Source organism: Dipodomys merriami, unplaced genomic scaffold (genome assembly GCF_024711535.1).
Source record: "Dipodomys merriami isolate MVZ:Mamm:240054 unplaced genomic scaffold, mDipMer1.0.p SCAF_35, whole genome shotgun sequence".
Taxonomy (NCBI): Eukaryota; Metazoa; Chordata; class Mammalia; order Rodentia; family Heteromyidae; genus Dipodomys; species Dipodomys merriami.
The window spans coordinates 4,004,218-4,021,555 of NW_027205048.1; the positions used below are offsets into that span (position 1 = coordinate 4,004,218).

At 39.3% G+C, this 17,338-nt stretch overlaps 1 protein-coding gene across 4 annotated transcripts in view; it reads left to right on the forward strand.

Annotated features, from left to right (window-relative positions):
* The first annotated feature begins 251 nt into the window (after positions 1-251).
* Positions 252-17,338, forward strand: part of Pdcd4 (programmed cell death 4) — a 30,846-nt gene continuing 13,759 nt past the window's right edge. For 2 of the 4 annotated variants that reach the window (XM_069987973.1, XM_069987976.1), the window contains exons 1-6: positions 316-405; positions 2,258-2,325; positions 6,111-6,215; positions 9,987-10,289; positions 13,284-13,378; positions 15,313-15,426. In XM_069987973.1, coding sequence (XP_069844074.1) covers positions 6,173-6,215; positions 9,987-10,289; positions 13,284-13,378; positions 15,313-15,426 — 555 coding nt within the window. In that variant the 5' untranslated portion in view covers positions 316-405; positions 2,258-2,325; positions 6,111-6,172. Of the gene's footprint in view, positions 406-766; positions 787-2,257; positions 2,326-6,110; positions 6,216-9,986; positions 10,290-13,283; positions 13,379-15,312; positions 15,427-17,338 lie in introns of those variants that run through there. The other 2 variants (XM_069987974.1, XM_069987975.1) reach the window with 2 other exon arrangements.

Consider the following 17,338-nt stretch of genomic DNA (forward strand, 5'->3'; position numbering starts at 1 on the left):
CCTTTCTGCACACGTCTACATCCTGCAGCTCCTCCCAATACCCGCTCCCCCCCAAACCCAACCCACACTTCCCGCTAGGCTTCAATCAGCCACCGGCGAGAGCCTCTGCGCACGCGCGTCCCGCCCCGCCCCGACTTTCCACGTTTCACTTCCCTCCCTTTTCCACCTCCGCCGCAGCTCCGCCGCTACGATTGGCCAGCCGACCTCTTCGCCTCGGCCAATAAACGCCGCCCTGTCGCCCCCGTGTTACTGGGTAGAACAAAACAAAAACAAACAGAGCGAGAGGGGCCAGAGGCGCTGCGGGGCGACGGCCGAGGCTGAGGTGCGGGGGTCGGGGCCGGCGGACCCGGGGCCGGGAGAGCGGCGGCGGCGGCGGCGGCGGCGGCGGCAACGGTGGCCCGAGGGGTCAGTAGCGGAGGGCGCGGCTCGCACGCGGGGGACACTCGTGTCTGCCCCTCCGCGTCCACGACTCTCCTCCGAGGCCTCCGCACGTTGGGAAGGGGAGGGGGCGTGGAGACCGCGGCCGGGGCCCGGGCTGGCCGCGGCCGGGCAGCGCAGGGCGCGGGGGCGCCGCCTCGTCCGTCCGTCCGTCGCCGGGGGCCGGGGCCCCTTCGCGCTGGTCCCCAACGCCCGGGGCTGCAGGGAGGAGGCCCCGCTTCCCTCCTCGCGGGCCCGCCCCCTCCTCCACACCTCCGGGGCGCGCGGGCACCCGCGGCCGAGGGGCCCCCCGTCAGGGACCGGGGTGGGCGCGGCGCTTCGCGGGGAGGCGGAGACCCCGTGAGGAAGGTGCGCGCCCTCCCCGCCTCCGGGCCCCGGCCCCCGGGAGTCCCGGGGAGAGCCCTGGACCCCTCCCCGGACCCCCACCCGCCCTCCGCCGCCACCCCGACCCCGGGCCCCGCCGCCGCGACCCGCGCGCGGCTGGGCTTTCGGGGATCCCCGCTGTCCCCCCCCCCCCCCGCCATGTCTCCCCTTTCCGTGCCCCTCGGGCCGGCGACCCTCTCCTTCGGTACCCAGGGAACAAAGGCAGGGAGGGAGCCCCCTTTTCTGGGACACGCGTGTCTTTTGCGCTGCGGGTGTCCATGGGGAACTGTAACGAACACGGAGTTTGCTGGGGTGTTGTCATTATTGTTATTACTATTAATTATTTTCTAATCAGAGTCGTGTGGGGACCTCAGGGCCGCCCGTCTGGCCCTGTGGCCGCCAGATGTGGTGTCCACGGGGATGAGACGCGCAGCCACGCCGGGTACCCAGGGAATTGGCTGGGTTTGTTGTGTTTTTTAAAATTTAAACTTGGGTTTTCACGGTTCCTTTGTAGAATCTGGGCATGCTTGGTAATTTAAGTTTCGAGAAACCACCATATCTCTATCTCACCCCCCCCCACCCCTTTTTAAAGAGACTTTAGCGGATATGTTCCAAATATAATTGTTGGTATTTAAGCTTCTAAGTTTCCTGCAATCCAGTGTGTTGAATTCCTGAATAGCTCAGTGGGTATCTTTGAATTCCAATTTGATCGGGCTTTTCGTCGTGGTAAGGTGAAGGAAAGTAATTGTTAGAATTGAGAAAAAAAAATACTGCTTGAGTATTTTTCCATAGTTTTTTTTGTATTATGGTGGTGGAGTGCTTTTAGCTGACTTAAGGTGGCTAATGAATATGATTGTAGCCCAAAATGAATTCAGTTAATTTTCTAGTTAAACATATGGTCTAAACTTCCAAAAATGTCAGGAGTAATTTATGAGGTAATCAGAAAATATACTGAAAAAAATTTAATTTCAGGCTTAGATTTTTCTGACTGTGTGTATACTTTTGCATTCTCATTAAAAATTAACTTTTCTAGATTAGTAAGAAGGAAATGGGGTTTTTAATATATTTTTTTGTCTTCCATTTTTAAGTTGGGAGTAAAATCTTTAAGGTGGGGAAAAGCCTACTATGAAGAGAATGAAAATGTGGACATATCTTTAATCTTTCAAAGACTGTTGGTATCAAATGTGACTGAGTTCTTGATGAGCTTCCGATTTTTAAAGACAGGACTATTTATTATGATTATGTAATTACACATTTAGTAAGTGATCAGTGGTCATCATTGCCTGATAGTTTTCTTTGACCAACTGAATGTCTTCCGTATAATAGTATTTGGGAAGCAGTTTTTAAAAATTTGACAATAGAGGTCTGTATTTTAATACATTTCTCTTGTACTGGAAATACGAGATCTGATAGTAGTTCTGATTTTTCCATTGTGCATCTGTTTCTCCTTGGACAGAATATCTACCTTCTCTGAAGTTGTTGCTGGTGCAGAGTGGAACACCTACCTCAAGATTGTCTTGTGAGGTACATGATTCATGTAAAATTCATTTTGAATTATAAGGGCCTTATAATCAGCTAAAATAATTTCCTTTATTAGGTTCTGCAGAAAATATTCTCAGTTACATTGCATCAAGATTGGAAAATATTTTTAATGTAACTAGTTAAACATCTCAAACATAGCCAGATGTCTGTGGCTGAAGCCTGAATCCTAGTTACTCAAGAGGCTGAGAGATCTGAGCATTGGGGTTCCAAGCCAGCCCTGAGACTCTTTTCTCCAGTTAACTACCAAAACAACAAACAAACAGAACCAGAAATGGCACTTTGGCTTAGGGTGGTAGACCACTAACTAGCTGGGAACACAAAAGCTCAGAGACAATGCCCAGGCTCTGAGTTCAAGCACCAGGAACCCAAACCCAATAAACAACAAAAACCTCAAATATATATCACATGCTGCTTTATCCCTTTTTGTGCATAAGTAATTCATGCACAGAAAATGAATGTGGCAGCCAGGCGCCTGTGGCTCATGCCTGTAATCCTCGCTACTCAGGAGGCTGAGATCTGAGGATCTTGGTTCAAAGCCAGCCCAGGCAGGAAAGTCCATGAGACTCTTATCTCCAATAAACCACTAGGAAACCAGAAGTGGAGCTGTGGCTCAGGCGGTAGAGTGCTCACCTTGAGCTGAAGAGCGCGGGGACAGGGCCCAAGCCCAGAGTTCAAGCCCCACGACCGACCAAAAAAGAAAAAAAAAGAAAATGAATGTGGCATTTTCAGCTGTGAAGAATATTAAATATGTACTGTTCTTGTTTATATATCTGTGTGAATCAGTATACAAAAATTTAAGGTTTATTTTTCCTAAGTGTAGAGTTGTTTAGAATTATAATAGTGAAAAATGATTGCATAAAGTAACATCAGTTTTGGGGTTTTTTTTCTTTTGGTGCTGGGGCTTGAACTCAGTGTCCCCACTCATCTTTCTGGGTCATGACTGGTGTTCTACCACTTGAGCTGTAACTCCAGTTTGGCATTTTGTTGGTTATTTGGCTATTTGATGCCTAGGCTGGCTTCAAACCATAAAATCCTTCAGGACTCAGTCTCCTGAGTAGCTAGGGGTATAGATTTAAGCCTCTGGTGCCTGGCTCTCAGTTTATTTTGAATAGAATTAGATAACAATTTTACTATTTTCTAGTTTCTAAAGGAATGTAGTAGTATATTAGTAAAGTATTATACTATAATGTGGTTGTTTTGGTCGTAGAATAATACTTTGTTTTCTTTGAGAAAAGGCTATAAACTTAACAAGTAATGATAGATATATATGTTGTTAAAAGTTTCACCTTTGAGTACCAAGAGTCATGATGTGTCATTTTTTTCTTAAAATGACGTGGAGTGGGATATGTACTTTTCTGTAATTTATTAAAAATTATCACTAAACTGTGCATTTTATATCTAAAAGTTCAGCACACTTTTAATGAAATAAGTGTAAATAATTTGAAGACCATAAGGCCAATCTCTTACTTAAATAATAAAACAGGTTAAATCATTATTTAAGGAATATTAATTTTTAATGAATAGTGTCACCTCTTCCCTTATTTTCTCCCAGGTTTTTTCCCTCCCAACTCCCTTCCCCCACAAGTTCATTTTCAACATAGTATCTAGTGAGTATCACCGATGAATTAGTTCACCCTTTGTCCTACCCTTTCTATGCTTCCCTTCCCCTCCCCCAAATATATAAATTTACATACAAGACAAAAAGTACAGAAATAAAAGATACGAAAAGTAAAATAAAAAACCTTTTGTTTCCATTTCTTTGAATTCATTTCGATAAACATTATTTTATATGATTATGTACAAAGAGCTAGTGAGCCTTTGTCATCTTCTCCTAAGAATATTCTCCTTTGGTCTCACTGTGTGAATGTTTAGAATCCTGTTTAATTTATCATGTCGAAGTATAATTTGTTTAAAGAGTATTTCTGGAGAATCCAAATCTTACTGGCTATGATGTCTAGTGATTGTGTGTGTGTGTGCCTGTGCATGCATGCCTGTGCATGTGCCCTGGAACTGAGGCTTGATCTCAGAGCAGGGATGCGGTCTCTGGGCTTTTTTGCTCGAGGCTAGCACTCTACCACTTGAGCCACAGCTCCATTTCCGGCTTTTTATGGTTAATTGGATTTTAATAGGCTCTTTTAAACCTCAGCTCTCAGCCTCCTGAGTAGCTAGAGTTAATAGATGTGAGCCATTGGTGCCCAGCTCTAGTGATATATTTTAAAATGTACTTCATTAATAACATTGGATCTGTATCACTTAGGTAATTGGCTAAATGATTTCAACCCAATATTAATGATTTTAAGCAATTTTGAAACTAAGGCCTATAGTACTAAGATGCTATGTATTTATTTTATTTATGTATTTATTTTGGGTTGCTGGAGATTGAGCCCAAGGTCTCTTAGGCAAGTACTATACCACAAAGCAATTCCAAGGGCCCCTCCCCGCTTCTTTGAGTGGAGGTATCAAGGTAACCTTGGACTCACTGTGTAGCACAAGCTAGCCTTGAATTATGACTTGTCTTTACTTTCTGAATACTGTGATTACAGCCAAGATTGCATCATGCCCATATCTTACTCCTTTCCAATAGTTTAAATGTTTCTTTTTAAATAATAGGTTTTTCTCAGGAGGCTAAGATCTGGAGGATTGTGGTTTGAAGCCATTCTGGACAGAAAAGTTTTTAAGACTATTTCTAAATAACCAGCAAAAAAGCCAGGTGGGAGGCATGGCTCAAGTGGTAGAGTACCAGCTGAGACAAAAAGATCATTTTTTCATATTATAAAACTATTAATGTTCGTTATGGACAAAGCTGATTTAAATTTTTTTTCTCTTGGTCTCAAAGTCATGTATAACAACAATCATATAGAATCTTAGATAATGAAGTGGAAGATTCATTTATTTTCAGATAGGCTGTAGTGTGAAAAATACAATCATGTCATAATTTTTGATTAATGAAAACTATTGTTTATGTTTATTATACTGGTAGAAAACAGTCCAATAGTTACATCACTGTATATGTTCATCATATTTATTTTGAGACTTACTGTTCCTAAAAAGTTGGGAAATATTGTGTGTGTATGTGTATATACGTATATACACATACACTCATATACATGTCTATACATATATATGAATGTTTCTTTAACAAACATATATGGAAAATCTGTGATTTAATTCCAAGTTTTAGGAGGACATAGACACATTTTGTTTGGTCTTAGATGAACTTCTCAAGAAATTTGGAACATGTTGAGTTGAAATCCCTTTGTGTAACTATTTAAAGATAATAAAGTGTTATAGACAAAAAAAGAAACCTGGAACGAAATATTAGTTTGTAATCAAGAATTGAAAGCTTAAGAAGAGGAAGTATGGCTCAGATAGTAGATTTGCCAGCCTTTTGCAATGAAGTAAGAACATGAGGCTCTGAATTTAAGCCATAATTAAAAAAAAATTTCTGTCATTTGGCTGGGGGCAGTGACTTGTACCTGTTATCTGAGCTACTTAGGAGGTGGAAGTAGACTGATTATGGTGCAAGGCTGGTCCTGGGAAAGGCGTAAGACCCAATCTGAAATAAAATGATTGGAGTGTGGCTCAAGTGGTAAAATCACCTTCTTAATAAGCATAAGGCCCTGAGTTTGAACGATGGTACTAAAAAAAAGAAAGCTTACAGACGTGCATTTTTTAAAAGAATTTTTTTACTTAATGCTTAAATAAGTTTGATTTGCCATAATTATATCAGTTTAGGAGACATTGAAACTTTTGTTTTTTTAAAATAGATTCTAAAGGAAGACTTCAATTTGGTAATTTGTTTAATCAGTGCAAGTGAAATTAAGGAACAATGGATGTAGAAAATGAGCAGATACTGAATGTGAACCCCACAGGTAAGTATTATCTTAAACCTTGACTGTTTTGTGAGCAAACTTCAGGCATTTTATATATATATATATATATATATATATATATATATATTTTGTCGGTCGTGGGGCTTGAACTCTGGGCCTGGGAGCTGTCCCTCAGCTCTTCAGCTCAAGGCGAGCGCTCTACCACTTGAGCTACAGCGCCACTTCCGGTTTTCTGGTGGTTTATTGGAGATAGGAGTCTCACGGTCTCTCCTGCCCGGGCTGGCTTAGAACTGCGATCCTCAGATCTCAGCCTCCTGAGTAGCTAGGATTACAGGCGTGAGCCACCAGCGCCTGGCTGGCATTTTATATTTTAAGAAAAGATAATAGCAAAACTATCTTCAATAGTCTAAGAAAGTAGACCATATTTTTAAGATCAGATTTGTAAGTTTTGTTTTCATGTAAATTCAGATGTCTTTGTTTTTCTTCCTGTCTTTTCATATCTTGTGTGCATTCTTGGTTGTAATAGTATAGAATGGAGAACAATAGTGAACTTAATATTTTCACATGGCTTAATTGCTGTAGTATTATGTGTAAGGGTCTAGTATGTACAGGTAGCACAGAACTTAATACCTAGTAGGTTATGATATTAACTGTTATTAACAAAGTACAATGACTACTACCAATTGTGAGACAACTACTAGTTTAGTTCTGATGAAGTCTCACACACCAGTTTCCAACCACTCTACAAACTTGGACAACATTATTATTCTATTCCTCTTTTCACATCTGAGTCATCTGCTTTAAAGCTCTTCTTTTTTTTTTTTTAAGGAAAACATACTATTAACTCTAGCGTTGCCAATTTCAAATTACTTTTTGAATGAATTATTGTAAATTTTCTTAGCTCCTCTCCTCCTTTTATGCTTAACCTTTTCTTTCTTTCTTTTTTTTTTTTGGTCGTTTGTGGGGCTTGAACTCTGGGCCTGGGCGCTGTCCCTCAGCTCTTCAGCTCAAGGCTAGCGCTCTACCACTTGAGCTACAGCGCCACTTCCGGTTTTCTGGTGGTTTATTGGAGATAGGAGTCTCACAGTCTTTCTTGCCTGGGCTGGCTTTGAACCAAGATCCTCAGATCTCAGCCTCCTGAGTAGCTAGGATTACAGGCGTGAGCCACCAGCGCCCGGCTTATGCTTAACCTTTTCTAGTATATTCTGTATTCTACCAAACTAATCCCTCTACCTCCTCCTTAAGAAGTCAGATATAAGCTTTGAAGTTTGGATGTAAGAGTTGTTAGCAGTGATTCTGATGGAGTAAGCAGGATCATGAATGGATCATAAATTACTTTAAGTTATATGGTAAGGTTTACGATTACTGTGAGATAATGGGAAACATTTCAGAGTTTTCATTTATGGTATGTTTAGAAGCAGTTGGTAGTTTGGAGAAATATTTGAAGACTATAGTCAGGGAGACTTCCATAGAAATGTAATGAGATAATTTGAGGTGTGGAGCCAGTGGCTCACTCCTGTAATTCTGTCTACTCAGAAGGCTAATATCTGGATATTCTAGCCTGAGCATCAAAAAGTTCGAGAGATCCTACCTCAAAATAGCATCAAAAAACCGTCTGGGAACATGGCTCAAGTGGTACAGTACCAGCTCAGCAAGTTTAAGGCCCTGAACTGAAACCCTAGTACCACTAAAAAAAGAAAAAAGAAATTTGAATACAACTAATGTTTACTTGTCTTTTTGAGTACCACTGTGTTTTTTTTCCTTTTATACTTTGTCAAGAATTGTAAAGGTTTTAGTACCTCTTTTTTTTTTTTTGGGGTCCGGTCGTGGGGCCTAAACTCTGGGCCTGGGCACTGTCCCTCAGCTCTTCAGCTCAAGTTAGCACCTCTTTTTAATAGATTAATTACAATGTTTAGTTTCAACATGTCTTTTAACATGTTAAAGCCTATTTGTAGACATGATATATTGTAATTATATTTGAATGATTCAGCTTTTTACTTGAGTTGCACTGAACAAAAGTCTGGTGCATTGGTAACTAGCTCAATAAATAGCCTTTCTAACTTACATTCACAACTAGGCCCAAGTAGTTCCTGGTTACTCAGGAGGCTGAGATCTTAGTATCACAGTTCAAAGCAAGCCCAGGTAGGAAAATCCAAGATATTCAACTTCAGTTAACCAGAAAAATGCTGGGCTGGAGATATGCTCAAGTGGTAGAGCAATAGCTGAGAGTAAAAGCATCATTGAGAGCATGTGATCCTGAGTTCAAGCCCCAGTATTGGCACAAAGTAAAAAATGTTTTCACAGAAAACTATGTCTCTGTGTGATCCCTATGGGCATTTGACCTTACAGAATGAAGGATACTCTACTTTACATGCTGGTGATATACAAAGAACATTGTAGTCATTATTTTAGTCTATGACCTTGTTGGAAAAACAAGACTGCTTCTGAAAGAAATAACAAATCGGTTTCTGTGTATGAGCATTAGTGTTATTGTGGCTAGAGTTGTTAGCAAGTAAGATTTGAAGTATGTCCTAAAGGATTGTCACAACTAAAAGAGCAAGTGAGGATGACATTCTAAGGAGGAACCACTGAGAACTCCAAAATGTGTTGCTGTCTTTCAGAGGATAATATGCCATCCTGAGGTAGGTTTGGGGCTGGGAAGGTGGCTCAGAGGTAGAGCGCTTGCCTTGCATGCCTGAGGCCCTGGGTTCGATTCCTCAGCACCACATAAGCAAAAAGAAAAAAGCTGGAAGTGGCGCTGTGGCTCAAGTGGTAGAGGGCTAGCCTTGAGCTGAAGAGCTGAGGGACAGTGCCCAGGTCCAGAGTTCAGGCCCCACGACCGGACCCAAAAAAAAATTTTTTTTCCAGAAAACAGAAAGTTTGTGAGATGAGTTAGGACTTGTAGATAATGGCTTTATTAAGAAAACCCATATCAATAAATATGATAATGGAACAATCATATATCTAAATATAATCATATATAATTACACATACACACAAAATCACTTGTTTGCCAAAGTCTTCTAGATTCTTTGGATTACTAATATTTTCTGAGTATCTGTAAATCAGCAGGGAATATATGAGAAACCATTTGAATATTCTGAACCTTAGTTTCTTGTCTGTATAAATTGTACAATACTTGCTGAGCTTATTGGTAAATGATGGTATCTGGTACAATGCCTAATAAGTAGTAAACATTCTGTAAATACTAGTTTTTCTCAAGATTCTTGTCTTAATATTCCCTGTTACTCAATTCTCTTCTCACTAAAGTCTTAATTGTTTTTTGTTTCTTATATTAACATAGATTTTTTTTTTTTGGTTGGTCATGGGCTTGAACTCTGGACCTGGGTGCTGTCCCTGAGCTCTTCAGCTCAAGGTGAGCGCTCTACAACTTGAGCCATAGCGCCACTTCTGGTTTTCTGGTGGTTAATTGGAGATAAGAGTCTCACAGACTTTTCCTGCCTGGGCTGGCTTTAAACCATGATCCTCAGATCTCAGCCTCCTGAGTAGCTAGGATTACAGGTGTGAGCCACTGGCTCCTGGCTTAACATAGATTTTTTTTAATTCAACGTGGGAGGTAACTTTTTTCCCCAGGAAACCTTGTACATTAAAATTTATTTAGTTTCTTTGGTAATAGGAAAAGTAATCACCTTGTTATTTATTAGGTCGTACCATATGAAATTATGTTACTAACCTACAAAAATGGTAACTTCATGTATTCACCCTAATCAAAATTACATCTGGATTATACCTGGAATAAAAGTAGATGCTTAAATTAATTTCATTCTTCATTTTTTTTTTCTCTTTAAGATCCTGATAATTTAAGTGATTCTCTCTTTTCTGGTGATGAAGAAAATGCTGGGACTGAGGAAATAAAGAATGAAATAAATGGAAATTGGATTTCTGCATCCTCCATTAATGAAGCTAGAATTAATGCCAAGGCAAAAAGACGACTACGGAAAAACTCATCCCGGGACTCTGGCAGAGGAGATTCAGTCAGTGATAACGGAAGTGAAGCAGTTAGGAGTGGAGTAACCGTGCCGACCAGTCCAAAGGGAAGGTTGCTAGATAGGCGATCCAGATCTGGGAAAGGAAGGGGACTACCAAAGAAAGGTTGGTATATATACTGTGTGCATAGGAACACATAGAGAACAAATTGTCTGGTTTTTGTACTATGAATTTCTTGTTCTAGAAATCAGAGAATTATACTGTTGTATTTTATGGTGCATGTAAATATTATATAGTGTATATAATATATATGTATTTACAAAGTAATGATGAGGACAAACTCCACTTTTCTTTAGGTTGATACTTTTCTCTTGTGTTGACTTACTTTCTGGGGGCAGAACTTTTAATCTATTTCTGGCAGAATATGGTATACACTGATGTTTTTCATAGTTATGTTGTGCAGCCACTTTGTTTTAAAGTGGTCAGAAATTTATCATACTTATCTAATGGATCTAGTTAGGTCTTCTGTGAAGAATAATATATACACGTTTGGTAACATTTGTTAAAATATGGACAGAATTTTAGTATTTTCGTAGGTATGGCTTGGAGAGTTCTCTTTAGCTTTCTTTGAGTACTGGAGTAGATTGGCTTTATTTCATGTCTGCATCTTCAGCATGCAGATAGGGACTAACATGAGTCTGTAAACTTGTGTCTATGGTAGAATTTTGGTTCTGTTTGGAGGTTTGACTAACTTCTGAGTAATGGGAGTTTTGGTTAAGATCCTGATAATTTAAGTCATTTCTGGATGATGAAAAAAGTTGGAATGAATGGAGAATAATTAAACATGGAAATTTGATTCCAGTATCCTCCATTAGTAAACCTAGGATTAATCTAAGTCAGAAAGATGACTAGAAGGCTAAGATCAGGAGGATTGCAATTTGGTTCCAGGTCTGCCTAGTAGTCTTGAAACTCGTTCTCAATAGTAGAAATGATCACCCACCTATGGCAGGAAGTGAAAACCAGGAGGATTGCAGTCTTAAGAGTGACCTGGTCAGGGAGTGAGACCCTGTCTCAAAAATAATCAGTGTATTTTGGGGTGTAGGTAGGTTTCACCATCTTACCCATCCAGAATTGTTTAAGGTTTAGGAGTTACTAGAAGACAGGACCTCTTTTTATTATTTATTTATTTTTTTGGTGCCAGTCCTGGTACTGAGGAATTGAACCTAGGGCTTAATGCATACTAGGCAACACTCTACCACTAAGCTACATTCCCAGCCCTACACAGGACCTCTTATATTCTCCCAGCACAAAAGTTTTAAAGACTGTAATAAGAATCACCATTTTCAGTCTTTAACTTGCCTTTTTTTTGGTGATTGATTGTGGGGCTTGAACTTAGGCCTGGGTGCTTAAACTTTTTTTGCTCAAGGCTAGTACTCTACCACTTTGAGCCACAGTGCCATTTCTGCTTTTTGGGTGGTTAATTGGAAATAAGAATCTCATGGACTTTGCTGCTTGGGCTGGCTTTGAACTGGAGTTGTCAGGTCTCAGCCTCCTGAGTAGTTAGGATTACAGGTGTGACCTATCAGCGACCAGCTGTAACTTCTGTTTTCTATGTAAGGAACAGGAAAGTTTTTATCTTCTCTTTTGCCTTTTTCTGTTTCTATATTTCAGCTTTGTTATAGTAAAATCATTATTTGCTAAAACTTAAAAAAATAGTGCAAAAGAAGGACTAGAGGCATTGTAGTATGCTTACCTAGCTAAGTGCAAGGCTGATTTCAGATCCAAGTATCACCAAAAATTACTATGGAAAAGTTCTTCCATGAGGGAATGAGAGGGGGGAAAAAAAGGAATGATAAGGAATAAACTTCAGATAAACTGAAATTGTAGTGATTTCTTATATATTTTACAATATTAGGAGTTGGACTAAGAACCTTGCTCACTCAGTTTGTGCTCTTCCACTGAAGTGATATCTTCAACCTGGCCTTTTTGTTTTTGTGCTGCAACTAGGGATTGATCTCAGGGCTTGGGCTCTGTCCCTGAGCTTTTTCAAAGCTCAAGGCTGTTGCTCTACTACTTGAGCCACACAGCTCTAATTCTGGCTTTTTGGTGGTTAATTGGGAGATAAGAGTCTTACAGACTTTCTTGTTCAAAGCTTTCCTGGCTTCAACCTCTATCCTTAGTTCTCAGCTTCCTGAGTAGCGAGGATTACAGGCTTGAGCCACCAGTACCTGGTTCTAGCCTAGCTTTTTGATGGTTATTTTGGAGATGGAGTCTAGCAGACTTTTCTGGCCAGCCAGGCCTCAAGCTATGATGCCCTGGATCTCTCAGCCTCTTGAGTAGCCAGAATTATAAGCATGAGCCACTGGGGCCCACTTGAAATTTTCATTTTTGTGAGTATATAATTGTTGTTTGGATCAAAATGAAACCTATTTTATCAGTCTTTGTTTTGCTTAATAGCAAGGATTATACAAAATAATTACCAAAATAAAAACTTAAAAAGATTTTGATGATACCGTAAGGGATCTTTATAATAAACAATATATGTATATTTCACTACATTTAAATAGAAATGCAACTTGCAAAACTGAAATTGTTATACTGGTTAGTTTGTATATAGAAGCAGGGAGAAATACTAGTGCTGTTAATACTTACGTAGTAGTTTTTCTAATTGTAAAATATAGATTAAAGTGTGATATTACAGCAAAGGGTATTTGACTTTTAAAACATTTGATGTTGGTCACTGTATTTTTTAGTTAAGTAATTTTTCTGTATTGCTTTCACTGGCCCAACATGTTTTTTTTTTTCCTTCTTATTTTGGGCCCATGAAATGACAAAATTTAAAGTTCAATGCAGTCACTTCCCACAAGGTCCTCAATATAGTTACTTTTCAAATTTGCTTGTTTTTACTTTAAAGTATTTGCCTTTTTAGTTTTAATCTTTACTATTTGGAATTAGAGTATAAAATATAGCCTAATCATCATTGAAAAATTACCTAAATAAAAAGTGTTTCAAGTATAATTCCCAGCTGGCAATAAAACTAGTAGAACTTAAAAAGCAGTTTTTTTAGCTGCTATAGCATTTGCACATTTCAAATTATTTCATATTTCAATTAAAATTGAACTTTTTGTTCTTTCCTTTCTCAATTCTAAACTTTTTCAGGTGGTGCAGGAGGCAAAGGTGTCTGGGGTACACCTGGACAAGTTTATGATGTGGAGGAGGTGGATGTGAAAGACCCCAACTATGATGATGACCAGGTATCAACTGATCACTATCATATATGTAAATACATATAATTACAGTCTATAGTTACCAAATCATACACAAGCATGCATACACATTGACACAGAGTTTTATACTCAGTATTTGTAGATCATTACTACAGTTAAATATAGTAATATATATATGGTTTTCCCTTGGTTTCTGGAGTCAAAAGGCCTTCATAGCTTCACTTAGAATTATTAAATTTACCATTGAGTTAATACAGTTTTTATAGTAATGATACTTGAAAGGAGATCCAGTTTCTTTTGAATATCAAGAGTTTCAGATATAAGTTTTTTTTTCTTTTTCTTATTTATTTATTTATTTATTTTGGTCAGTCGTGGGGCCTGAACTCTGGGCCTGGGCGCTGTCCCTCAGCTCTTCAGCTCAAGGCTAGTGCCCTACCACTTGAGCCACAGTGCCACTTCTGGGTTTTTCTGCTTATGTGATGTTGAGGAATCGAACCCAGGACCTCATGCAGGGCAAGCACTCTACCACTGAACCACCTTCTGAGCTCAAGGTTTCTTTTTAATATTACTGTTTAGGATAGTATCTAGGATAAATTTTGTTTTAGGAATGTATATTTCTTTCCTTAGGGATAAAACTGAGAATGTAATAGAATTTATTTACTTTCCTACTTCTTTTGTCTTCCCCATGTAGCCCCCCTCCTCCTCTGGGTGATTTTGAAGCAAATACCAAATATTATTATTTTTTTTGCAATTAACTGTCCTTGAAAAAGATAGGAAATGATACATTTATTTATTTATTTTGTTGGTCATGGTGCTTGAACTCTGGGCAAGCACTCTACCACTTGAGCTATAGCACTACTTCCAGTTTTCTTGTGGTTAATTGGAGATAAGAGTCTCAGACTTTCCTGGCCGGGCTGGTTTTGAACTGTGATCCTCAGATCTCAGCCTCCTGAGTAGCTAGGATTACAGGCAAGAGCCAGTGGTGCCCTGCAATCCATTTAGTTTTAAACAGGAAAATAATGAGGACATATATTAGGTTGTTTAATTGTGTATTGTCCATATGTAGGTCCTTCTTCTTTTTTTTTTTTTTTTTTGCTGGGACTTGGACTCAAGGGCTGGGTACTGAGCTGCTTTTTGCTCAAAGCTACCACTTGAACCACAGTGCTACTTGTGGCTTTTTTTGAGTATTTTATTGGAGATAAGAGGCTCGGAGACTTTTCTGCCTGGGCTGGTTTCAAACTGCAATCCTCAGATTTCAGTCTCTTAAGGTTTACAGGTTTGAGCCTCCATTGCCTGGCTGGTACTTACCTATTTTAATTAATAGTTGATCTTGGAAATATGAAAAATACATTTAAAAGCTAGGTGCCAGTGGATGCCTGGAATCCTAACTGTTCAGGAGGCTGAGATCTCAGGATCATGGTTTGAAGCCAGTCAAGGCAGGAAAGTCCTTGAGGCTCTGATCTCCAGTAAACTACCAAAATGGTGGAGGTGGAACTGTTGGCTCAAGTGGCAAAGTACTAGCCTTGAGCAAAAGAAGCTCAGGAACAGCGCCTAAGCCTTGAGTTCAAGCCCAGAACTGCCATACACAGTCATAGACACACATTTAAAACCATTTGATTCAAATGCTGTGGACCCTGCTGAATATTATACTGTTAGGTATATGTTAGACTGAAAACATTCAGAAGTTGGTGAATAAGTATTTGACAACTTTTTACTAGAGAAAAGGATAGTTTGGTGAATAGACATTTATCTTCTGTGATGAATTTCACTGGAGCAGTACTTCTCATTCTTCTCATTCAGCACTGGGTATTGAACCCAGGCCTCTTGCATACTAACAAATGATCTACTTGAGCCACATCCTAGCTGAACAGTGCTTTATTTTAGATTTTTTTAGTCACTATAATATTGATCTTTTTTATATTCTTACTAAGATTATAACTGTTTTTCTCCTTCCTTTATAGGAGAACTGTGTTTATGAAACTGTAGTTTTGCCCTTGGATGAAACAGCATTTGAAAAAACTTTAACACCAATTATACAAGAATACTTTGAGCATGGGGATACTAATGAAGTTGCGGTAGGTTTGAAGTTTAAAGGATAATCTATTTAGTAAAGAACAGGAACAGTATTATAAATAAAACTTATGTAGAGTGATCTTGGATCATGGGATAATTTTCAGTATTTTAGTCTGCACACATTTCTTAACTAAGAAAGGAAATAAAATCTTATTATATTAAATCACTTGTTCTTATATAAATATTTGGGGTCTGACCACAAACTGTTCCATTTCTATTTTAATAATGTTATTATATAAATTTGTAATGTCCATTTTAATAATTTATAAAATATTTTAGCAATGTTAGGGCATTTATGGGCCTTCTGAGGCCTTTTCTGGGGCTTCAGTTGAGAATGCTTTACTTAGATCAGTGGCTCATGCCTGTAATCCTAGTTAATCAGGAGGCTGAGATTTTAAGGATCATTGAGAAGTCAGTAAAGGGAGAAAAATCTGTGAAACTCTAATTATCCAGCAAAAAAAACTAGAGTAGAGGCATGGCTCAAATAGTAGTACACCAGCTATGAGAACAAATAATGCCTTTTTCTTGTTGGTGTGGTGGTAACTGGGGTTTGAACTCAGCCTCGTGCTTTCTAAGCTGATATTCTACCGCTGAGCTTCTCCAGTCCACATTTTCAGATTGGTTATTTTTAGGATTAGGGTCTTGCCTTCTGCTGGAGTGCTTGCTTGTGCTGTGCTCTTCCTGCTTTGGACTTGCCATAGTTTGTGGGATCACAGGCTTGTGTCCAGCTTCCCTCCATCGTGATGTGGAGGTTTGTGGACTTTTCTCCCAGGCTGGCTTGGAACCCTAATCCTTCTAATCTCAGCTTTAGTTTGTGGTGACAGTCCTGTGTCTTTGTTACCATTATTGGTTAAGAAGGGGTCTCATGAAGTTTTCTGCCTGGGCTAGTGTCAAACCCAGCTTCTTTCTAGTGCAGTCTCCCAAGTGGGATTACAAGCGTGAACCACTAACAGTTGGCTCTAGTTTCATTTGATATTTAGTAAAATATTCTGGATTATCTCTGTATTCTGTTCAGAAATCAAAGAACACCAGTAGAGATCTGAAAAAGAATATATACTGAAACTAAGAGTATAAACTTAAATGCTTTTGAATCATCATCTGTGTGGGAATGTTTCATATATTTAATATGCATTGTTTATAAATTAATCTAGAAGAGTAAAATTTTATTGTCAAGGAGATGTACAGAGGGGTTACAGTTACATAAGTAAGGTAGTAAGTACATTTCTTGTCGAACTTGTTACCCTTTTCCCTCTTTTTTCTCTCACTTTCACTCCTCCTCAACCTCCTAAATTTTTTAAAATATTAGGAATGCTAGTTTAAAATACAATAATGATTCTTTAAAAGACATTTATAATTTAGATTCTTACAGTCCATACTAAACTTGCTTTTGGGGGCCTTGTACTGGGGCTTGGACTCAGGGCTTTGTGCTTTTGATAGTTTTCTACTCATGGCCGGTGTACTACTACTTGAACCATACCTTTAGTATGCCTTCAGCATTTTTATGGCTCATTCGGGATGGGATGTCTCAACCTTTTTTGTCTGAGCTGGCATTGAACTATGATCTTTAAATCTTAGCCTCTTGAGTAGCTAGGATAACAGGCGTGAACTACTGGGGCCCACCTTACTTTCTTTTCACTTGAAGGGAGAGCTCTACTGCTTGAGTCACACCACCACTTCCAAAATAGGATTTCCCAATGTGTGTGTGTGTCTGTGTGTGTAATTTAAAAGGCTCTTTTTTTGTGGGCTGGTACTCAGGGCTTTGTGTTCTTTACTTGGCTTTTTTTTTCTCAAGGTTGACACTCTACCACTTGAGACATCTCTACTTCCTTAAACTTTATTGATTTTGATTCTTGAGCTTTGTTATCTCTGGATTTTCAAGATTTCAATATAGTACCTGCCATGTGAAAGAATTTG